The sequence below is a fragment of the Heloderma suspectum genome, chromosome 1 (assembly GCF_057233095.1).
Source record: "Heloderma suspectum isolate Gila_16-S chromosome 1, 16-S_ref, whole genome shotgun sequence".
Lineage (NCBI taxonomy): Eukaryota > Metazoa > Chordata > Lepidosauria > Squamata > Helodermatidae > Heloderma > Heloderma suspectum.
In genome coordinates this window covers 218,586,018-218,610,577 of record NC_139458.1, presented here as the reverse complement: position 1 = coordinate 218,610,577, position 24,560 = coordinate 218,586,018, and the positions used below count along the sequence as shown (strand labels likewise).

The window sequence follows — 24,560 nt, the reverse complement described above, 5'->3', positions numbered from 1 at the left end:
AAATGACAGAATGATCTCAATTCAAATTCAGGGTAAGCCATTTAACATCACAGTGATCCAAATATATGCCCCAACCACAGATGCTGAAAAAGCAGAAGTAGATCAGTTCTATGAGGATCTGCAGCACCTACTGGATAGTACAGCAAAAAAAGAAGTTATTTTCATTACAGGAGACTGGAATGCTAAGGTGGGTAGTCAAACGACACCTGGAGTTACAGGCAAGCATGGTCTGGGAGAACAAAATGAAGCAGGACATAGGCTGATAGAATTTTGCCAAGACAACTCACTGTGCATAACAAACACTCTCTTCCAACAACCTAAGAGATGACTTTATACATGGACTTCACCAGACGGTCGACACCGAAATCAGACTGACTACATCCTTTGTAGCCAAAGGTGGCGGACATCTATGCAGTTGGTAAAAACAAGACCTGGAGCTGATTGTAGTTCAGATCAGGAACTTCTTATTGCACAATTTAGAATCAGACTAAAGAGAACAGGGAAGACCCACAGATCAGTTAGATATGAGCACACGAATATTCCTCATGAATATGCAGTGGAGGTGAAGAATAGATTTAAGGGACTAGATTTAGTAGATAGGGTCCCGGAAGAACTATGGACAGAAGTTCGCAACATTGTTCAGGAGGCGGCAACAAAAAACGTCCCAAAGAAAAAGAAAACCGCCCAGAGAGCTTCGGCTATTGGGCGGTATAGAAATGAAATGAAATAAATAAATAAATAAAAACCAAGAAGGCAAGATGGCTGCCTGCTGAGACACTGGAAGCAGCCCAAGAAAGAAGGAAAGCAAAAAGCAACAATGATAGGGGGAGATATGCCCAATTAAATGCAAAATTCCAGAGGTTAGCCAGAAGAGATAAGGAATTATTTTTAAACAAGCAATGCACGGAAGCGGAAGAAGATAATAGAATAGGAAGGACAAGAGACCTCTTCCAGAAAATTAGAAACATCGGAGGTAAATTCCAGGCAAAATTGGGTATGATCAAAAACAAAGATGGCAAGGACCTAACAGAAGCAGAAGAGATCAAGAAAAGGTGGCAAGAATATACGGAAGATCTGTATGGGAAGGATAATAACATCAGGGATAGATTTGATGGTGTGGCCAGTGAGCTAGAGCCAGACACCCTGAAGAGTGAGGTTGAATGGGCCTTAAGAAGCATTGCTAATAACAAGGCAGCAGGAGATGACGGTATCCTAGCTGAACTGTTTAAAATCTTGCAAGATGATGTTGTCAAGGTGATGCATGCCATATGCCAGCAAATTTGGAAAACACAAGAATGGCCACCAGATTGGAAAAAATCAACTATATCCCCATACCAAAAAAGGGAAGCACCAAAGAACATTCAAACTATCGAACAGTGGCACTTATTTCACATGCCAGTAAGGTAATGATCAAGGTAGACTCCAGCAATTCATGGAATGAGAATTGCCAGATGTACAAGCTGGGTTAAGAAAAGGCAGAAGAACTAGAGACCAAATTGCCAATATCTGCTGGATAATGGAGAAAGCCAGGGCGTTTCAGAAAAACATCTATTTCTGTTTTATTGACTATTCTAAAGCCTTTGACTATGTGGATCATAACAAATTGTGGCAAGTTCTTGGTGGGATGGGAATACCAAGTCATCTTGTCTGCCTCCTGAGGAATCTGTATAACGACCATGTAGCAACGGTAAGAACAGACCATGGAACAACGGACTGGTTTAAGATTGGGAAAGGAGTATGGCAGGGTTGTATACTCTCACCCTACCTATTCAACCTGTACGCAGAACACATCATACGACGTGCTGGGCTTGATGAAGCCAAGGCTGGAGTTAAAATCGCTGGAAGAAACATTAACAATCTCAGATGTGCAGATGATACCACTTTGATGGCTGAAAGCAAGGAGGAGCTGAGGGACCTCATGATGAAGGTGAAAGAAGAAAGTGCAAAAGCTGGGTTGCAGTTAAACCTCAAAAAAAACCAAGATTATGGCAACCAGCTTGAATGATAACTGGCAAATAGAGGGCGAAAACGTGGAGGCAGTGACAGACTGTCTTTCTAGGCGCAAAGATTACTGCAGACGCTGACTGCAGCCAGGAAATCAGAAGCTGTTTACTTCTTGGGAGGAGAGCAATGACAAATCTTGAAAAAATAGTGAGGAGCAGAGACATCACACTGACAACAAAGGTCCGCATAGTTCAAGCAATGGTATTCCCCGTAGTAACCTATGGCTGTGAGAGCTGGACCATAAGGAAGGCTGAGCGAAGGAAGATAGATGCTTTTGAACTGTGGTGCTGGAGGAAAATTCTGAGAGTGCCTTGGACTGCAAGAAGATCAAACCAGTCCGTGCTCCAGGAAATAAAGCCAGACTACTCACTTGAGGGAATGATATTAAAGGCAAGACTAAAGTACTTTGGCCAAATAATGAGAAGACAGGATACCCTGGAGAAGATGCTGATGCTAGGGAAAGTGGAAGGCAAAAGGAAGAGGGGCTGAAGAAGGGCAAGATGGATGGATGACATTCTGGAGGTGACGGACTCGACCTTGGGGGAGCTGGGGGTGGCAATGGCCGACAGGAAGCTCTGGCATGGGCTGGTCCATGAAGTCACGAAGAGTCGGAAGCGACTGAACGAATAAACAAAACTGTGCCCTTAGAGCTGTCAATGAGATACACTGTAATAAGTAGATTCTCAGTCATCAATGGTTCGAACAATTCTGCTCATTTTGGCTTGATCTAGTTGCTCTGATGATGAGCACGGAACTCCATATGTGCAGGGGCTTCCCTACTTTCTTCTGTAAGAGGAAAGGTTATTGTGTGCAGTTGGAAGGGAAATTCCTATACAAGCACAGAGAGCTTTTTCCTTGCATAGAAGAAAATGAGAAGTCCATGTTGTGACCAGAAAGATAAAATAACATATACCTTCTGACACTGATATTAGTCCGCCCCCACTAAATAAAGTGCATATGTTTCCAAACTATCCACAGTTTTCATGAAAATAGTGGCTTATAGTAATGGAAAACAATTACTGCCATGTAGAGCATCCTCTTAAAAACTAATAGGACAGGTCCCGCAAATATTCAAGAGGCTCATTATTTTCTTTATAGGTCTTTTTATTGATACTACTGCATATAAACATAAAAGGGAATACTTTATAAGAAATGTGTAATGTAGGGTAAAAGAGGGAATAATGCATAGATTAAGCATTATATAGCTTTACAGTGTCCAGTGCAGAGAATGAACTGCATCTACTCTGATGATGTGTAGGTCAAGGACAAAGTCTAACTTATTTAAATGTCTAAGTTCTTCATACAATGCCAAAAATGAGGAAATGCATCACCAAAGAAGAGGACAAAAGAGGACTCTGGTTTGCATAAAAATGGGATGTGCTAATGTATATGTATAGTTATAGAATTTAGAAATTATTATGAGCAGGTGACCCATGAGCCTTCCTCAGTCTGCTGTCCATGTGCTATTGATCAGCACTGTCAAGGCCCAGCACTTCCTTCTGATCGTTCCTTCAAACATAGCAGGGGTGGGCAGAAAGCAGATCTTGAGATATTTTGGAACTTTTCTGACCATTGGCCATGCTGGCAGGAGCTTCTGGAAGTCCAAAACATCTGGAGATCTAACTTCTGCTCAGCCCTGAAATAGAGGATGCCTTCAGAATACAGTCCTGTAACAGTCCTGTTACTAAGGACTGTGCTCCATCAAAGAGGCCATATGACCATACACCGCATCCTAGATCATAAACTGCATCCTCCAAGGGGGTCTTAAGCCCTGCCTGCTTAAGCATCCTTCTCTGGGAGAGAAAAAAAAAGTATTTGCGACTGGCTGATAGTTGCCACAGTCATCAGGATTTAGGAATGGCTTCTTCAGGAGCAGCCTGATGACTGTCTTCTTCAAAGAAGTTGGGATCTCCATGCTCAAGGATTTACAATTCCTCTCTATCAAGATGCCATTAGCCAAGATGAGCAAGTCTACTTTTCACCTGTGCACTCTTCTTCTCAGTACCCTCAGACTGCTGTAACTGAAACTCATCCAAACACTGCTGACTAGATGGTGTTAATGGTATATCAGGTATCAATAGTGTCTCTAAAGCATCGTCCAAGTTGGTGGATGTACAAGTGATTTTATCCACAATTGCTTAGTGAACAGTGGGCTGTTGAAGGTTACACATGATCTCCCTGAGAGTCTGTTCTAAATACTTCTCACCATCCAGCTGTGCAGGATGGATCTGCACAGATATAACGGTGCCCCAAAAGTATTTTATTTTTGCCACCATCACAGCCACAGAGAAGGCTCTAATATTAGCATGAGTTTGGTGATCTCCATCCTGAGTTTTCCTCTGCCCGTGTTCAAGCTGAATCCCTGTTGCGTCGTTGCCCAGGCTCCCACAGAGAACCAGGGAACTAGGCATGCATAGATAGCATCACCCACTACCCAGTCTAAGGCCAGATCTACTCATGCAATAGAATAAGATGATAAGGTGGTAGAGTGGCTACTTCATGCTGCATGTGGGGGGCGCCATTATGAACGCTCCCATATGTAAAAAAAAGAAACAAAACGCAAATTAGGGGGAAAGGTTCTTGCTCTACTTTACTACTTGTTTATTGTTTTTTTTTAGTAGGGGAGCATTTAAAAATGTAAACATTCTGAAGTGGTATCACTCATTCTATCACCTCAGAACTTTATCATGTCATCCTGCTGCATGTGTCGAGCAGACCTAAGTCCACCACTCTAGCCACTACACCACACTGGTTTTCAAATGAACACCTGTGGGGTAGGGATGTTAGAGAATTCCACCACGGATCCCAGGGAGGCTGAATTCCAGTGAATTCGGCCCCCCGGAATCCGTGGCAGAATGGAGCAACCCGCCCCACCACCCCATGAAAGCCCTGCGAAACGGAGCCTACCTGGCCCCGGCAGCAGCAGTTCCAGCCGCCATTTGCATCCCTGGCAAGCCATGACAGGCTACGTATCTACCTAGCCTATCACGGCTCAGGGCAGGGACACAAATGGCATAGCCACCACCATTTGCATCCGTGTTTTTAGCCGTGATAGGCTACGTATATATTTACATAGCCTATCACAGCTAAAGACACGGACGCAAGTGGCTGCAGCTACGGCAGCCGCCATTTGCACCCCTGTGCAGCCCAGTGTCCGGACGTCCAGCTGCGGGCAGCCCAGGCCGGCGGCTCCGCAAAGTTGCTGCAGAGCGGAGCCGGCTGGAGAGGATTCCGGGGGGAGGGACGGAGCGCCTCCCCCCCACCGTGTATTGCCCAGTGCGGAGCCAGGTAGGTGTTTCGTACATCCCTACTATGGGGAATCCCATAGTACTCCTGAATCCAGTCCTCCTGGACTTGGCCCTGAACTTGGATGGCCAGGTTAGGGCAAAGGCCAGGAGTGCACGGGCACAGCTGAGGAGGCAGCAGCAAGGTGGGCTACTGTAACACGCTCTATGCAGGGCTGCCTTTGAAAACTGTTCAGAACCTTCAGCTGGTTCAGAATACTGCAGCCAAACTGTTGACTGGGGCCAGTTACAAGGAGCACATGACTCCCTTGTTACAGCAGCTTCACTGCCAGTTTCTGGGCAGAATTCAAAGTGCTGGTTATGACCTATAAAGCCCTATACTAGGGATGTTAGAGAATTCCGCCATGGACTCCAGTGAGACCGGATTCTTTAGAATCCGCCTCTCTGGAGTCCGTGGCGGAACAGAGCAATCCCCCTGCCACCCCATGAAATTGTCCTGGGACAGACCCTAACTGGTGTCGGCCGTCTGGTCTGTCTGCTGCCCCTGGTCTGCGGCCACAAATTTCCACACGAGCCCCCCAGAATTAATTCAAAGCTTTCTTCCTCAGTTTAATACAATCCTGTTTCCAAATATCATCATATATTTGCCTGATTTTCCATTTTTCCTATTAATATTTTGAATGAAATATTATTCATTATAATTTATAATGCAAATATCCATTTTGAATGTGACATTTTTATACAATTTGAATTCAAATGCTTTAGACATTTTGGCTCCTCTTGTTTTGAGTTTGGTATATTTCAAATTTTGAAATATGTAATGTGGGAAGTGTTTCATGACGACAGAAAATCTGAAAACCACTGTGATTTATCAGCCATTAAAGGTGCAATCCTATGGCCGCTAGTCAGCGTCTAGACGGCCATAGGTCGGTTCCCAGGAACTGACCTCGGAGGCCATGCTCCGTGGTCACTTCCGAGAACCGACCTCCACCCCCTCCTGTGCTTCCTTGTAAGCAGCGCAGAATGGCCCTGCGCTTGCAAAAAGAGAGCAGAGCGGCGAAAACAGGGCATTCCTGGGGGTGTGCTGGGGTGGGGGATTCGGAAATGCCAGTATGACGCATCCAACGTGTCATCCGGCCGCTGCTTCCCCTGCTCCAACTTCCTGTGCTGAGAAAGCCAAATCAGCTGTTTAGCTGCAAATGCAGGGCGGCTGAAGCGCGAAGGGGATGATCCCCTCCACAATTCTCCTGCCCTGCACTGGGGAGGTGGTCGCCTCCAAGTCCAGAGGCGGCCGCCTATCCCAGTAGGATTGCTCCCTCGTATTGTCAAATAATCATATGCATGTTTAGACAGAAAAAAGTCTTACAACTCCCAGCATTCCCCAGGCAGAAGCTGGCTGGGGAATGCTGGGAGCTGTGGGACTTTTTTCTGTCTAAACCTAGGATTAGGATTGTGTCCTAAATATCTTTGATGGTCAACTATCAAATACAGCCAAGTATCAGTGGTCAAAGATCAAATACTGAAGTCAAGTATTGTTGGGTGTCAAATCCAGCTATCAAATATATGGTACATATCCTTGCAGTCAGAAAATACCTGGAGAATATTGACTTCAAAATTAACAAATAATAATGTTGAAATGTGTCCTTGAGAGCAAATTTATCCCAGTCTGAAAAAAGTTTCTTCTTCCTCTTCCTCTTCATGAACTTAGATTTAGAGCTTCTCTTATTTCCAAGATTCAAAGTAGCAAAATTAATGCTCACATCTCATTTTCACGTCTCCTAAGCCTAGCCTTGTTTAACTTGAAGTGAGTCCCATTGAGCTACTTCCAAATAAGGATGCTTAGAATTTTAGCTTTGACATCAAGCCTGTGGGGTAGGTCATAAAACTTTTATTTTTGCAGACCTGTGTGGAAGAAACAGCAAACTCACCCAAGGCCACTTACTGGGATGGGATGAATCTAGCATTCAGTTAAACGCTGTGGACATAATGAGAATCGTCGTTTCCCAACAGAGAACAGATGTTCAAGTTGCAATCCTATGCATATTTTCTTGGGAATAAGCCCCATTAAACACAATGAAACTTACTTCTGAGTAGACATGCAAAGTATTGTACTAGGAGGGTAGCTATGGCTCCACCCCAGAATCTTTTCTGAGCACCACTTCTCATCAGTGGAACATGTGTAGTAATCAAAGGAGGGTGCCTCTGAGGATGTGCAGAATGCATTTCCTTTGATGAGCAGGCAGGCACACCCCCGCAGTAAGGGATAGGGTCAGAAAAGGCAGCTTTCAGGCATGCCTTTCGTCCAAGACCCCGGTTTTTTAGACCGTATATATACAGTGAGCTGAGAGAACTTCCGCATCATCCATTGGCAGGAGAGATGAAGTTTAAAGGGGATCGAGGCAGGACTAGACTTTCCACACAACACCCATTCTGAATCTGTTTCACTGCCTGAATTAACTCGGGGAAAATATTGTTCAACGGAAGGTGCGCCTGACGCGAAGGTCCTGCGGCAAGCAAGAGAAAACAACCCCCCGAAAACTTTATCGACGCCGCCGGCCAGCCGCTGCCTTGCTTCTTTTTGCTGGGCAGGTCTTGCTTTCATCCCGGAGGGAGGGAGGGGCAGGCCGATCTGTGTCGGCGCCCCCGCTGACGTGGGATCGGTAATCCAGCGGCGTCTGAACCGCACCTCCGGGCGGCGAGGAAGCCTGGCGAGCCTCCGCCGCGGGAGCCGCGAGGCTGCGCGCGTGCTCCGGGAGCAGCCGAGCACTTGTCCTGTAATCGATTGCCGAGTCCGCTGAGCAGCTCCGCCGAGCGCGGGCGGCGCAGCGCTCCCCCGCTCGCGCTCGCCCGGGCGCAGGGCGTCTGGGCGAGATGCGTGCGACGTCTCCGCCTCCCCCGCTGCCCGCGCGCGAGCGAGCGTGTGAGTGCGCCGGATCGGTTTCTCGGGGTTTGACCAGTTGTCCCAGGCTCACCCCGCTCTCTGAAGATGGAGGAAGTAAAAAACAGGATTACCCTTAGCTACAGATCCACTGCCTTAGTTTCCACAACCAGCTGCGGTGCACAAACACACGATCGTTAGGCACAGAAAAGAGAGGGAGAAAGCGCGAGAGGAAGGCAAGGCTCATTAGCAAAACAAACACACACACACACAAACAAGGGTGATGGAACTGGTTTACTACATGCGCTGCTGAGGTAAATCTTCGTCGGGGTATTTCTTTGGCTCGGCGTCGGCGGGGGGTGGACAAGGACAGCGCTGCTTTTCTATGTAAATGCTGCCGAGCGATCTCCGTCTTCTTGTTTCTCTCTCTCTCTCTCTCTCGTGTGTGTGTGTGTGTGAGAAAGGGAAGGGAGGCGGAGAAGAGGGTCTGTCACAGAGTAAGGCGTAATTCTGGAGCATCTCCTGCGCCGGGATCAAACTGACTTGTTGCTGTTTTAACCCAATAATAAATCATCACATTCGTGTGAGAAGGCGAAATGGATTTATTTGTATTATTCGTGTGTGCGCGTTTTAAAACATTCTTTCATACAGGACGGCCGATGCAAGGGATCGAATAAGCAGTATCTCTTAAGGGATGCTTTAAAAAACAGAAATCGGTTTTCTGGGGTGTTAATCGATTAATCAGTTCTCGCGATTCTCTCTTTTTTTTCTTGTAACTGACAGGGGCTTGTCAGTTGCAGTTTGCAACCGTCTTCCATGCAAGATGCATGCAGATACCTACGATAAGATCTCCCTGAACGCTAAGATTTGTTGGCATGGCACACATTATATTTAAAAATGCAGGGCTTAAATTACTTTGACAGGTTCAGCTATGGGCGCGGGAAGAAAGACACACACACACACAGGTGAAATTAAGATCTCTTTATTTTGCCCAGGGCCAAAAACAATTCTTGTGAAGTTGGCCTTGGTTTTTGCTTTTGCTTTTTAAACTCCCTGACCCACCCCTTCCAAGTCCCCCCCACCTTTTTTGCTTTCCTCCAAGACTTTTCCCCCCTTCTCTCTCGATTCTTAAGGAACCGGTGGATCAAGTTTTCTCTCGTCTGGTTAATCGCATTGCTGTAGCTTTGGCTGACCTCTCTCTCCCTTTTTGTTCTTCATCTTTCCTGAAAGTACGTGCCATTCCCAACAAGACCATCCTGAAAAAAAAAAGGGGGGGGGGTGGAGAGAGAGAGAGAGAGAAGAAGAAGAAGAAGCTTCCTTTTTCATTACTGCTTTTGTTTCCCAGCCGATCCATTTGCTCTGAATGACATACCTGTAAGTTTTCTTCCTCTTCCCTTGAACTCTGGAGGCGGGGAGGGGAAAAAAGAAGAGGGGGCTGGCTTATTTCAAAACGCGTCCCCATCTTGCTATAGTTCTGGTGCACCATAATTCCCTCTGTCTCTTCGTTCTTGGCTGGGAGGAGGGGTTAGAAGCTGCCATCAGAAGCTGGAAATGGTGAACAAACTTTATTTTAATCATAGAACTTTCCTTTAATCTCTCCCCCACCCGCCCGTGTTTCCTTTTCTCTCTCTCCACCTCATTGGCTGGGATACTAACACCCCCCACCCTTTCCACGGGTGTCTTTAGGCAGCTCCCCCCCCACACTTGTTACCGTGTATGTTACCTGCAGAAGGGGAAGATAAGGTAACTTTGAAAAAGCATGAGGGGATTGCTCCTCCGCTAAAACATTTAGATTTCACCTAGTATTATTTTTAAAGCCATGTAAACACCAGTTTGATGGCAGCTTTGCCTGTTGAAATCTAAGCGTTATATACTGAGCGTCTTGGGAATTTGATCTGCAGTATGCCAGAGAGAGGAACACAGAGAAGAGTATTTAATTTTTTTTAAAGGAGGGGGATGAGGTGAAGGGAAGTGGTTTAGGAGACAAGAAATGAAGCTGCCTGTTTTCCAGTAAGTAATGGAGAAATTCCAGGAGCTGGGGCTAAATATACTTGGCGATCAATACAGAAATGGCTCATTGTGAATAATTTAACTGCTTGGTGTAGTGAGAGTTTTGAAACTAAAGGCAAAAGGGAGCTGGGGATTAGGAGGAAAAATTTAAATTCGTGTCTTGCCACGATCTTTTCCTCCCTTTCAAAGTTTCCATTTAAAATGATGTGGTGGTGATTACTGACTTTTTCATTTTATTTTATTTTTAATCAAGTGGTAAGCTAGTGGGCGTCATCTAATACAGTTACTTGGGTTTCTGGAATGTAATAGCTTGTTTCTTGTTAGCAAAGTGCTTCAAGAAACTTTTGAAATTGCTATAAAGCATGCAGTCTAGAAATATTTTAGAAGTGGCTCCAGGGATAATAACTTCGATAAGTTAGAGTGAACTGGTTCCTGTGTTAAATAGTTATAGCAAGTCAGTTGAAGAAGCGTGAATTCAGTTTTTTTTAACTTTTTAAAGTTACAGGACAACTGATAGCAGAAAGTCTTATAGTATTCATATTCCACAATACTTACAGCTCAGTCCAAAAAGTTCCTACTTGGGAGTTACATTCATCTGTTGGACTGACTAGTAAGTATGCTTAGGATCACAGGCTTAGTATGGTTAGGAGAATTGTTCCTTGATAAAGGCACTAGCATCTCATTTAAAACACACCTGAGCCTAATAGGACTTCTTAAAAAGAAGAAGAGCAAGCCAGCAAAAGGAAACTCTGAGACTGATTCAAGTGTGTTTCCCTCTTTGCCCCCCCCCCCCTTCCAGTACAGGTTTGTTTCTGGAATGTAAACTTACCTTTTCTATTTCCTGAGCACTTGGATGGCTGCAGTAAGATTGTAGGCAGAGACTGTTATGCTATTCAAACACCAGTTAAATCAGTGGCAATCAAAAAAGGGCAACTGGCATAGGAGCCCAGATGTTTAATGGCTGACAGAGCGAGGGCACCTTTGACAGTGTATTTCTTGCCTTGCAGCACTGCACTTTGACTATGGAAGCGGAGGCTGCTGATGGATACATGCCATGTAAGTATTGGTTTTATTTTCCTTTGTCCTTTTTCAGCTTTTTGCTTCTTGGGAGCTGAAACATCACAAATCATCTATTTATCTTCCTCCTTATTGAACTGATTATTTTAATACAGTCTGGGTTTGTTCAGTCCTAATACTAGATATTGGTCAGTTTTGTGAGACTACATATATGCTCTGGAGGAATAGACGGGGGCAGCCTATGTGAACCTGGAAGCAGGATGGGCTGTAACTTTTTCATGTTAGTGCTCTTTATGTTTTTATGTTTCCCCATGGGACAATGTATTCTTCTTTTTATAAATTATATAAGGTATGCAAACTAAAGTGACTGAGCATGAACTAGAAGAGGTGGATGTACGGACTGATATTTCTCTTGCCTTGTCCCAGAGAAGCAATATGAAATCAGTTTTGTTCATGCTGAGCAAGCAAAGAGAAAGATGTTGCCATTTCTTGGGAGGCCACTGTGAATTAATTTTACATTTTTAGAACATTAATATTTATTTTGTCATGACAGGGACCCCTTACTAAGCTGTGGAAGAATCTAATAATGCTGGGAATTGAGCTACCAAATACACTTTTCCCCTTTGAAACCACATGTTTTTGCCTGAGCACAAACAACATTTTTTCTGTGTAAAACTGATGAAGATTTTCTTTTGTGGAATAGGTGACCATGAACTTTCGCCCGAAAGGGAGCACTCCAATATGGCAATTGACCTCACCTCAAGCACACCCAATGGGCAGCATACCTCACCAAGTCACATGACAAGCAGTAAGTAACCTTTTAAAGCCTTTTGCCTCACAGATTAATTGATCTTGTCCAATTTTATGTGGTTTGCTAATGCAAGAAGAGAGGGACAGGACAGATGTGTTCTTGTTCATGCCAATGTCTTATCTAAACCTGAGCTTGATTGCTAGTCTGAGTTATCCCAAAGTGGCTTATGGGTGCTGGTACTTACCTGAACCAGGTAGGAAAAACTTAAGCTTTGCTAGTAATTGTTGTGGTTTCTTCTGTGATCAAAATTGTTTTTAGGCATTAGTCCAAATCAAAGACAGAACAGAGAGAGAGAGAGAGAGAGAGAATTTAGTCCAGGATATTCTAAAGCTATATTTGGTGAGCTGAATGGCAGATAATATGTCTATGAGGTTCTTTAGCCTCCTTCCCATCACCTCTCAAACATTATTCTTTGTGATGGGTTTTTCATTGTTAGATGCAACACCACTTTTAACTTCTAACTTGCATTCAGAGAATATAAATATCCACTGGCTGTAATTCCATTAGATTAATGTATTTATTGAAGGATCATAAATTGTTTCGCTACTGATTGGGATGTCTAATATTCATCTGACTTGACCTATAAAACGGAAAATCTTGAATTTACAACTTTCTTTTATGTCTTTTGACTTTCCTGGGTATGCATTTGCATGTGGATTCCTATAACTTCTGGGATTTATTTCAGATGAGAAGCAGTATATAAATATTGTTACATAATAATAAAGTGGATTTTTATTTTTGCAAATAATAAATACTCTGCTAGAAAGATGAAGCTTTAAGAATGAATTTGTTGTAATAGTAAAGTATGATCTTCATATCACCCCTGACTGAGAGGAAGGTGTTTCATTCAGCCATTTTTCCTGTCCCCTAACAAATTATGAGTAAAACATAGATTTTATGAGCCTTTAAAATTGAGGGTTATTATGAAATATCCAATTACTATATACACATTGCTAAAGAATATGATTGCTAGTATTCCAGACTGAACTTTATATGGCAGTCTCTCATAATGCAGCACATTTAGACAATTCCAGACCTGTGGAATTGGGGTTCAGATATACATTTTATTGAGTTATAAAACTTTAGTGTTCTCTTTCTTCACTTTCTTTATTACTTAAGGATGAGAAAGAAACTTCCTGTTGACTTAAATCCATTTTATCATGTAGATAAGAACCCCTGCCCCATTTAATTATTGAGTTAAAATTAGCTTATTGATATTAGGCAATTCCCCCACCCCTCCATTTTTTCAAACAATTAAATTCACCATGCTACCATATTAACCTTAATTAGCAAGTATAATACATATTTGCTTATTAGTCTAGATTTAAAATAGATAGCTAAACTAGTGCAGATTTTTTTTTATTTGTGAGTTTTATAAATGTTTGCAAGTTCTGGGAATATAGTTGTGTCTCTGACTTGTCCTGCGAATACCGAGCAGCAGGCACTCTGCCTGCATAATGAGGACTCAGGACTGAGATCCCAGTGCAGTTTATATTTAGCTTTCCACTGTAGTCTTCCAGAGACCACAGGCACGTGCATCAGAGGATTTCTTTGCTAGTGTTGCACACCCACAGGGTGTAGTATGCATAAGAGCAATACTGATCCTCTAAAGATTTAGGGCAGGGGGGACTGGGCTGCAGGACAGACCAGTAACCTGAGCTTATTTTCTGTTATCCAAAGAACTTTCTGACAAAAAAAAAAAGCATTTTGAGAGGGGTTATACTAAAGCTCTGAGCAATAGGAACCTGCAAGTTTACTGGCAACAACTTGTACCCATAGATAGGTCTTCTCTATGCATGCAGGCACACCAGCACTTCTCTGTGGGGATGGACAGCATCACAATATATCGATGGGGCTTCCAGTTTTTATTTTAATGTAGTCGCCACCTATGTACTTTATAAAAAGGCTTTAGAGTGGGGTGCTTGGCTTATTGAAAGCCAAGCACCCCACACATTTTGAGTCGAGTGCTCAGTCAACTGAGGGAGCAGTTCTTGTATGTCGTTATTTAGTAGCTTCTTTTTTGTGAAACCCATGAACGTCTGAAGCTGCCTTATCCTGAGTCAGACAGTCGATCGATCTGGCCCAGCATTGTCTGTTGGGGCAACTGCTTTGCAAGGCCTATACCAGATGTTCCCAGCCCTGCTTGCTAAGATCCTTTGAACTGACTATGCCCGGGGCTAAACCTGGGACCTCATGAGTGCAAACCACGTGCTCTGCAACTGAGCGATGGCCCTTTCCCGTGAATGCTCAGCTCAATGGAAATGTGTGACGAGGTTGTGACTGGGATTTCTCATGGGGTCTAGTGTGGCTGTTTCCTGCGCTCGTGTTGCTCCAGTAGCCCTTCTGTATTTTTCTTGCGGCTGTTAAACCCATTAGGTGGCAGGGCATGTATGTGCCTGTTCAGCTTCCCAAAAATCTGTTCTGTTTGAAGCAAGGACTCTGCAGAAAACGTCAACATCCCTTCTGTGTACTTTGATAGGCTTAGTATGCTGTTGCCATTCTTGTCTTGTGAAGATATATTCAGGAATTATTTAGGAACATAGGGTGCTGTCTTGCACCAAATCAGATCATTGCTCCGCCTAGCTCAGTACTATCTGACAGCAGTGGCTCTCCAGGGTCTCAGACAGGAGCCCTTCCTAGCCCTACCTGGAGATGCCAGGGACTGAATTTGGAACCTTCTGCATGCCAAATATGTCCTCTGCCAGTGGCGATGGCCCCGCTTCCTATATTCAGGAATTGTGTGTTACATGTAATCAGGAATTATTTATTTGAAGTTATATCCTACCTTTTCTAAAGAGATACGAGACAGCTAAATATGTTTTGAACCGAAAGATAATAAAGTCAAGTCCTAAAAGATAGGATGCTTGGTGGGAACGTTCTGATGTTTAAGGTGCCACATTCTTTATGTTGCTGGAATTTGGACCTGGACAACAAGCAATGGAATGCTGTAGCAGTGGTGTTAAAACTTCTTCCAGCTTTCAGATCAGAATTGTAGACCAATCCGGGATGGCTGGGCTTATGGATGTGGGCTGGTGAACTGCACGCAGGCAGCAGAAATGACTCTGTTCATGCTTCATTTCCATGAAGATACTTACTCTTGTGCGAAGAGAGTATGTAGGATGCTAATGTTCGTTTATACTACACTAATGTATGTGGTAATCATAGCTTAATCCTTCAGTTTTAATGGAAGATGAAATAGGACATGGGATTTTTTTTTCTTTATATAGCCCTGATCCTGCACTGATCCTGTTGCTCTTTCAGGATTTCATTTCTCCAAAGAGTAATGGAAGAATTTGCACTGAGGTTCTTTTAAACAGATCACTTCAGAACTAGGTCCGTTGCCTTAGTCTGGCTGTAGTTGTATCCAGTTGAAACAAGGAAGAAGCCCATAACAGGCAATTTTCTTGGCTTTTCTATGTACTGTAAACAGTGTGTGTACCAGACAGGAGAGGGGAACAACCACTTTCGAAACAAACCATTCTCACCCAACTGTAGTAAAATTACATGCTTGGGAGAGAGATTTTTTCATATTTATTAGCCTGTGGCAATTCCAAGTGAGTAAGACTTGGCTAAACTACTAATGTTTTCAGGTTTGCTTCCAAAAGGTTGCAGGTCAAATATTTTTGGCACATGTTTCATAGATGTCAGTTTCATCTTTTCATTACCACATCTATAATTACATATAACATACATAGATTATAGATGAAGCCAAGATCTCCTCTTTTATAATGAAAGGAGTGCTACCTGCTACGTGAGTTTGCCTCAGTTAAATAATGATATTATGTATACTGTGCAGTATGTCTCTTCTTTGAGAAAAAAAGGATTGTTTGCGCTTTGGATGAGTAATTTGAATATCATCTTGAAAATGTTATAGGTGAACACTGAAAAACAAGTATAAGTAGTGAGTGGGCACTTCTATACAGCTTCATTTAAATACTGATTCAAACTCCAACCTCCCACTGGTTTTAATGGAACAAAACATGCATCTGTTGTACATATTGAAATGGCTGTGATGAGTTCTTTGACTCTTGGGTAGCCTTGACTAACAAACAGGAGATCTTTGGACCAGGGTTGGCTCATATTTCTGCTGTCCTTGGCAGGATAGGCCATGGTGATATTGCAAAGGGTTCTAGGACACACTCTCAGGTTCTGAAAGGACTTAGCCAAGCGCAAGAACCAAGATTTGCATTCTGCCCTTGCATCGCTGATGCCCTTTGAACACTCCTGCCTTAAGCTGCTGCCTAGTCTGCCTGTATTGTTGAGCTGGCCTTGCTGTGGACCAGTACTGCTAACCCACTAGGGGAAAGGCTACGGTGTGTTTTCTCTCCATACAGGCAAAAGGAGAGGGGAGACTTGCATCAGTGCTGTAACATCAGGAAGTGGTTGTATAACTGCAGTGCCCTCCAAGGGACTAGAGCTTAGAACACTGAGCTGTAGTAGCCCTCTAGCCCTTTGGTGCTAATGCATCCACAAAAGCCGCAGATCATATGGAAGATTAACCATATCTACTGAGATGACTGGAGAATTTCTGTACAGTGCTGGTGTAATGGAGGCTGCTGCATGTGTGATGCTGGTGTCCCATCCCTCCCTGCCCAATTGCACCAGCATGCTGACTTTTTCTAGGATGATCTTGGGTACTCTGATTATATTCTGAATACTTAGTGTAGGTAACAAGGTTATGCTAGCCCAGCTTCCAAAGAAAGAAATCTCTTTGCATAGCAGATTTCATTCTGCTGTAAAGTTGGCTTGGAGTGACGCTTGAAGGCAACTGAATTCACAAAACGACATTAAACATTATAAATACAGATACAGATAAAGTGTTGAATTTTGCCATCTAGTTCTTATTAGAAAGATGCAGCACAAGTGTACAGTTGCTGGTTCTAGCTTCCTTAGGGGAGGAATGGCAGTTGTCAGAATGCTATTTTTACTAAAATATAATGTTTAATGGAAATATATAAAAAGCTTTGACGGCATCTGTTTTCATTTGTAATGGAGAGACAGCATTAGCAGCATCTATTTTAATTCACCCTCACCAAGTAGTGGTAAAATCTCTGTGGTATTCAGTGTGGGCCGTTACATGAAAATGTGTAGATATAGATCAGAAATGTACAATTCTGGAACTCTACTCTTGGAACAGATATAGAAGCAAGAAATTTTATGGGATTAAAAATATAATGAATACAAACAGATACTTACCAAGTGGGATCTTACCATGCTGTACAATGACACATTTGGTAATCTAGTGATCTCTATAGTTTGGCAAATAGTGAGGATAATTTAACACTCTCTGGCTTTCTAACACGGCAGAGATATGCATCCAGCTTCTCTGCACCACTTGACAGGCAATATAGGCAACCTGTATACCAAATGGTGGAATGTTACTACTTGGTCACTGGTCATCTAGATTCACCCAGAGTTAAATGAATGCATGTGGGTTATTTTAATGCCTTGGTTGTGGCCCGTTCTTCTCCCTCTCCTCTCTCCTTCACACTGCTTTGTGATTGATTACTGGTGGTGGCTGTTTTTACTGTGGGAAATAATCTTTCCCCAGGTCAGATTAGTTTCAGGCTATGGTTTTGTTTCTGTCTTTTGCAGTTTGTGGCTTGCTGGTAGTTGCTTGTGTCAGTTTATGCTCCTTCCTTTGCTGCAGTTACTGGATATACCTGTTCCTTTCTAGATACCCTGGCCTAGTTCTCTTTGAAGTGGTAGCCTGTGTCTGGGCTATACCACTTCAGACTGCAGGTGGGGCTCCCATAAGAGAATGCTCTTTCATTAAAAAAATATCTCTGTACATAGGAAACCTGGTGCTCCCTAATATGCTGTTTTTCCATGGAAAAACAGGATATTAGGAAAGAGCACTCAGTCATATGAGTTTCCCTGTGTAGTCTGAAGTTCAGACGCAGGCTAACCACCTCACAGAGGGTTAGGCCATTGTATGGCCTCAACTGTGTGAATTGATCCGTTTTCATCTGAAGGAAGGGCCCTGCCTTGGAGCAGGAGGTTTGGCTGGCTGGATTTTTGGTCCATTCCAACTCTTGTAAAATAAGGACTGAGTGGGTTCAGTTCTTGCTGGTTAACTGCATAATAATATGAGCTGTTTTTATTCTAAGGGTTAGATCCAGATATATTCATACTTAGAGTAAACCCATTTAAATAAATAGGACTTAAGTTAGTCACAACTAACTAATTTCAGTGGGTCTCACTTTAAATATGACTAAATCTGGATCCAATCCCATGTCTGTCATGGATTTTACTAGCTATGATCCATTTTCCCAGTCTACTACCCATCTTCCCAGTTGCTATGTTTCTATTTTAGCCTTGAAAACTTTTATTAGTTGCAAGTTGCTATTTGAAAACTTTAAGTAGTTGTAAGCTTCTGTTTGCATGCATACCATGAATTCTGAGATTAATTTTTCAATAAAATACTGAATAATGTTGATTGATTAAAATGTCAGCGCACTATTTTTTGTGTGAAACATAAAAAAATTATGGAATATGTGTTTATAAGATGACTGTCTTGGCTGATTTGGATCAAATCAATCAAATCTAGCATAATGTCAAAATATTTTGATGTAAAAATGGTTAAAATAAAGAATTTTTATGTTAATATATAGAAACCCCCATTGTATTCCTCCATATTGGAGAAGACTTTAACACAAATATTTTACACATCTTCTGTTACATCCTTTGTAAGTTTGTCTTGAAACTGTTTCCTTATCATGCTGCAGGGCTGACAGAGGGAGCCTGATATGTGCACATCTTCTGGCTGAGATCCTTTTGTAAACACTGTACTCTAGTTGATTTGCACATTGCGCATGAGCTATTTCACAAACATACTATTGCTTGCTTGTCCAATTTATTTGGGCAATGAGAAGTTCCAGGCCAGGGCGGATTGGAGAGCACGGCCAATTAAAGACATCTTTTTAATCATTCTGATAGCAAATTTAGGTGGTGAGTGCCAACGGTGTCCCTAAGAAACAAGAGGGAGGTATCAGGATGCCCAGAGGAACTCTAAACAATCTAAGGGGGCAACCCCACAAAAAGCAGGCCAGTGGAGATGGACTATGTCCAGTAGCCATGGAATGTTGACTGTCAGTTGGGAAAGCAAAATGAAAAATTGTGGGGATGTAATAGAGTATCTTGGAGGAAGTCATGGCTGGCTGGCTGGCTGGCTGGCTACGTGGAATCCTGAACAGAAGTATTTTGTTGAGGTCCCACTTGTATTTGTTCTATGGATACAAATAGGGCAGGCAGCAAATCTGCAGATTCCTGCATCTGATTCTCCGACAGCAGCTGTCGCAGCCCCACTTCCCACCAAAGTTGCCTTCCATTTTAGCTAACTCCAGCTGAACTCTCATTTCTTTGACCTCTTCTCCAGTTGCCAGATTTTCTTACACACCTACACCTGCAGAGCACAGGTCCCTGGCTCCATTGCTTCAGGGAGATTGCCCATTCAGGGGGAACCCCCACCCCCAATCTGTAATAATTGAGAACCATTACATTCTTGGCTCCCATCAAACAATGCCTTTGGCAGCAACCATAGTGCTGCATCAACTGAAAGCAATCAGGACAGTCATAACAATACAGTTAATGGGGGTGGGGGTGGGATTCATTCTGACAACCACAATTTTGAAGCTTTGAGTTCAGGATTTCTAAAGACAGAGAAAGGTAAAAGTTAGGGGAAGGATAGTGAACTATCAGTTAAACCTCTTTTCCATTGGAAGCCTTGTCCATCCAGTTTAGAGTTTCAGAGAGCCAATGCATGCATTATAGAGGCCACTTTACTCTTTGCCTTGGCTTTCTTGACATGGCAAAACACCTGCAGTGGCTGCCCATGGTGATTTCCTTCATGCTACTCGCTGTGTTTGTGTGTGTATTTTGCAGTGATGTAGAGAAAGCAGCCTTACTTCCATTGTGAACATGACTAGCTTGTCCAGTGGAGACAGCTGAAACGGGGAGCAGTCTGAAGTTGCTTTCATGAGGTGGTTGTAATCTGGTTTAAGGCATCTCTACACCAGCATAAAATCCTGCATTTAAAACTGGGCTTTCTGCTTCCATTTTAAATGCAGGATCACAAGGACTCCCTTTTTCATGTGCTTCCTTTCCCCCCTTCCCCCCCTTTCCCCCCCCTTCTCCCCATACCTGAGTCTTCCATTATCTTTCATTGATCTCGCTCCTCTTCTTGCTGCTTTTACTCTTTTCACGGAGGAAACTCAAGCAGAACGCAACAGGGTAATTTGGTTGCTTATCATCTGTGTTCTATTTAAAAATGGAACAAAGGGCATTTAGTGCATGAGACGCCTTGAATGATCACGGAGTCATGTAAAGAGCCCGCAAACTTCCATGGAGGAGCAATCTCAGTTGCAGGATAAAAGCTCTGTGTGAGGAAAGCCTTAACCTTCATGAGGCAATTCCCACATGCTTTCCAGCTCTTTCGTTGACAAGAATAAGGTTTCGGGTGTCCTTTCCCCCCCACCCTTAATAAAATAAAACCAGTAAAATAAAATAGCAGAGATGCTCAAAATGCCAAATTAAACCTGTGAAGTTTCTTTAAACTGAGCCAGATCATGGTCCATGTGGCTATAGTCCTCCAAGGTTTCCAGCAGAGAGACCTGCCTTCCCTAGTGTGCTTGAATTGGAGATTCTGGAGCTTGGATATTTTGTATGTGAAAAACATGTGCCCTAACCACTGAGCTATGGGATTAGACTCCATTCTTGGCTAGTGATCCTGTGAATATGCAAAGTATACAGAGCCTTCAGAGCACTTCTGAAGTGCCAGTTACTTAGTTGTTAAACCACTCCCCTCTCTTGTTGAAGGTTATAGTGAGGGTGGAGTTGAATCATTGGTTAATCTTCCTCAGTACTATTATATTCACATTAATGGCTTTTGGGGGAGAGTGCCTGTCACACCCTCCCCTCCTTCATCTGCGTGTAACAGTCATCCTGTCAGTTTCACACACACCCTGTTAAATCATTCAGAGCAATGCCAGGTAGCTCTTAATTCAGCTTTTTAAATAACCTGCGTTTGCATTTTTGGTCTAAACTCTTCCTAAGGGCAGCCAGCTTTGTTCTCCACATGTCTGCCTTAATACTGGAAGTGAGCTGGGCTGTGGAGGGAAGTGCAACCAACTGAGGGAAGTAAAGCAGGGGAAAGGAAAGAACTCACCTCCATGCACAAATTATTTGTAAAATTTTACACACACACACACACACACACACACGCCACTGCCCAAACATGAATGGGGAAGATTTGTGAATTAAAATCAACAACTCGTGTCTAGCTTGGTCCTTTGCTTGTTTTATTAGCTGCAACTATCAGTAGCAGGGTTAGCCTGGAATCCCTAAATGCTCTGGGAAAGAGCAGTATTGAAACCAGATCAGTAGAAATCACAGTAGATGAGGGAAGGTGCCATGCTAATCACTTTCTGGAAGTTAGTTAAAACTTTTTTATTTTGACAGGTATTCCAGAGGTGAGGTGGATTTATCTTAGTGGACTGTTATTGTTTTGCTGCTATTTTGTGTTCTGTTGTTTTACTGGATTGCAATGTGAGTTAATGAGATTATCTTGATATTTATACTGTTTTAATGAACTTTAGCCTTATAATTTTGTAATGTGACTGAAGGTCCATTTGACTGGTAGGGTATACATTGAAAAAATAAAATAGATAAATTCAATAAACTCCATTCCGGTTGCTTCTGTGTGAAGGAAAACTTAGGCTCCTATTGAAACCCACAGGAGCTATTCTGCAGTGAATTAATAAATAACACTGTCAATTGATTAAACCTAAATGCATCAGCTATCACCAAAACCTCAACATCAATAACTTTTTGGAATACTGAGGGAACTATAATAGAATTTAATGAATATAAAGTTATATAATTGCTACTTGTTGGAGAAAAGACCTTTTAAAATCTTTTCTTTGTTATTCTTTAATGCAGTAAGTAACTCCAGAACCACAATTTGCCCTAAACCTACAGGCTCATGACTGAAATATGATCTCTGCCAATTAGTAAACTACAGCACTTGTTGATTAATCTATCAGTTAAACCAATTAACACTTGCAACCTGTTAATAAACCGAAGCAGCTACGATAGCTTTAGGCTTTCACATAGAGTTTATTCAGACATTCTAAACTCTTCCACATGGAGCATCCCTATGGTTGCAGCTGCATAGGGAAAGGAATCTCTCAATCACAGTGACTGTGCTAATTCCCAAAAGCAAGTCCTATAAGAGAGGTGACTACTCTTTCTTGCCTTCTTTCTTCTGTGTGGAGTTACCCTGCTGGAGTATTTTAGGGTCTGAATTGGCCCATACATTTTTCACATCAGTAGATGTATATATATTTTGAGGTACCACACATAATTTATTTTATTTATATATTGCATTTCTATACCACCTCATAGCCAAAGCTCTCTGGGCAGTGTACAGAAGTGTTCCTGGTGGCACTGTGTGTGAGTGTGTGTGTGAGTGTGTGTGTGTGTGTGTGTGTGTACAGGACACAGAAAGTTTGACGTTATGTTATAGCTGTCTTTTTGTCAAGCAAGTATTATGTGGTGTGTGTGTGTGTGTGTGTCTGTGAGAGAGAGAGAGAGAGAGAGAGAGAGAGAGAGAGAGAGAGAGAGGTTTCACACATTTCCTCATCTTTTGCCAGTATGTCAGACAATAGTGCTTACAAGAAACCTGCATGCTGGTAGTTTTTACAAAATAAATTTACTAAATGTATTTACTCACTCCACCCCTTCAAATTCATTTGTCTCCAAAGGGCAAATCTTCTCATTTGGTTAACACACAGTTATCTGCCACTGCTTCCCTTGGAGGATCATTACACCAGACATGACTCATCCATTGGCATATGACATGATTCCACTTAATTTGCATACTGTAATTGTATAGCAATGCTGTAAAACTTGTTTGAGACTATTTCTCCCCTCACACCATAAGTTTGTCAAATTTCATTACTGGGTGTAATGCTTGTTAAATACAGCTTACTAGTAATAGGTGTGAAATTATACAGTGCGTGTATATAAAGACAGATACAAGCTTGCTCCTTCCTCAGTAGGACATGCTTTTAGGTGCTTTTGGAAGTGTCCCATCAAATACTAGCCAGCCCTGATTAGTGTGGGGAATCTTAGGGCCTTTCTAGTTAATTAATTAATGAATTGTAATACTAAAAAAAAGACCCTGATGCTGGGAAAGACTGAAGGCAAAAGGAGAAGGGGACGGCAGAGGATGAGATGGCTAGATAGCATCACCGATGCAATGAATATGGACTTGAGCACGCTCCGGGAGAGAGCGCAGGACAGGAAGGCCTGGCGTGCTATGGTCCATGGGGTCAAGAAGAGTCGGACACAACTGAACGACTGAACAACAACAATACTAAAAAATATTTTTCCCCTTAACACTTTATTTGTACTATTATTTTACAGAAGTATTTATAGACTACTTTTCTGCCCACTAGGCCCTCAAGGCGATGTACAATTTAAAACAGCAATACAATAAAATAAAATCATAACAGCAAAATGAAAGCAGAAATGGTACCTTCTTTAAAATAAGCGAAAGAGCAACAACTCAATAGGGATGGAGCCAATCTTGAACCCCTTGGGAAGGAATTTCAGAGTCAGGGTGCTGGTACAGAAAAAGCCCTGTCTTGTGTACCAACCAACCTAGCTCCTTTCGATGATGGGACATGCAACAGGGCCTCTGTTGATGTTTGCAAATTCTAGCCTCTCTACACCAGCCTAAAACCCAGCACTTAAAACGAGGCTTTCTGATTCTGTTTTAAATGCAGGATCACAACAACTCCCCTTTTCACTCACAGAGAGTGAAAAGGGGAGTTGTTGTGATCCTGCATTTAAAATGCAGGATCACAACAACTTCCATTATCTTTCATTGATCTCATTCTTCTTGTTGCCGCTTTTACTCTTTTCACGGAAGAAACTGAAGCAGAACACAACGGGGTAATTTGATGGCTGCGATCTGCGATCTATTTATTTAAAAATGGAACAAAGGGCATTTAGTGCAGGAGATGCCCTGGAGGGGCATGGCAGGGTCATGGCATCATGTAAAGAGCCTGCAAAGTTCCATGAGGGAGCAATCTCAGTCACAGAATAAAAACTGGGTGTGAAGGAGCCCTCAGTCTAGCAGTGTTATATCCTGTCCTCACATTAAAAAAAAAAAATGTGGGGGGAAGGCTTAAAGTCATGATGCAAATATGGGTTCTTTGCATTGGAGAATAGCTGTACTTCTGTTCTTCAAACACAAATTTAAAACTACTAAATTCAGGCTGAATCCTGGGAGTAACTCCTTTTGAGCTCAATCAGATTTAGTTTTCTGTCATGGAAGGCCAATTTAAAAGATTGCGATAGCCCTTGAGAGTCTGTCCATGTAGTTGTGGTGCAATAGAAACACCATTGCATGTCCTTTATTATTGCAATTTCTATAGGGATATGAGAGCTCAATTTATTTTCCCTGTGCTTTCTTTATATCCAGGAAGTTCTGATGAATTTTATATTTCTATACTTATGGCAGATACTAACATCATGATAACTGAAAAAATGGCCAAGTTCCTTGCCACAGCTATTAGAACAAAGCTAC

General features: G+C 42.6%; 1 protein-coding gene across 9 annotated transcripts in view; it reads left to right on the top strand.

Annotated features, from left to right (window-relative positions):
- The first annotated feature begins 8,153 nt into the window (after nucleotides 1–8,153).
- IKZF2 (IKAROS family zinc finger 2) overlaps nucleotides 8,154–24,560 on the top strand; it is a 154,842-nt gene continuing 138,435 nt past the window's right edge. For 2 of the 9 annotated variants that reach the window (XM_084830079.1, XM_084830051.1), the window contains exons 1-3: nucleotides 8,194–8,441; nucleotides 11,145–11,193; nucleotides 11,858–11,962. In XM_084830079.1, the coding sequence (XP_084686205.1) occupies nucleotides 11,160–11,193; nucleotides 11,858–11,962 (139 nt within the window). In that variant the 5' untranslated portion in view covers nucleotides 8,194–8,441; nucleotides 11,145–11,159. Of the gene's footprint in view, nucleotides 8,442–9,268; nucleotides 9,502–9,667; nucleotides 9,682–9,852; nucleotides 10,138–11,144; nucleotides 11,194–11,857; nucleotides 11,963–24,560 lie in introns of those variants that run through there. The other 7 variants (XM_084830087.1, XM_084830108.1, XM_084830072.1 and 4 more) reach the window with 7 other exon arrangements.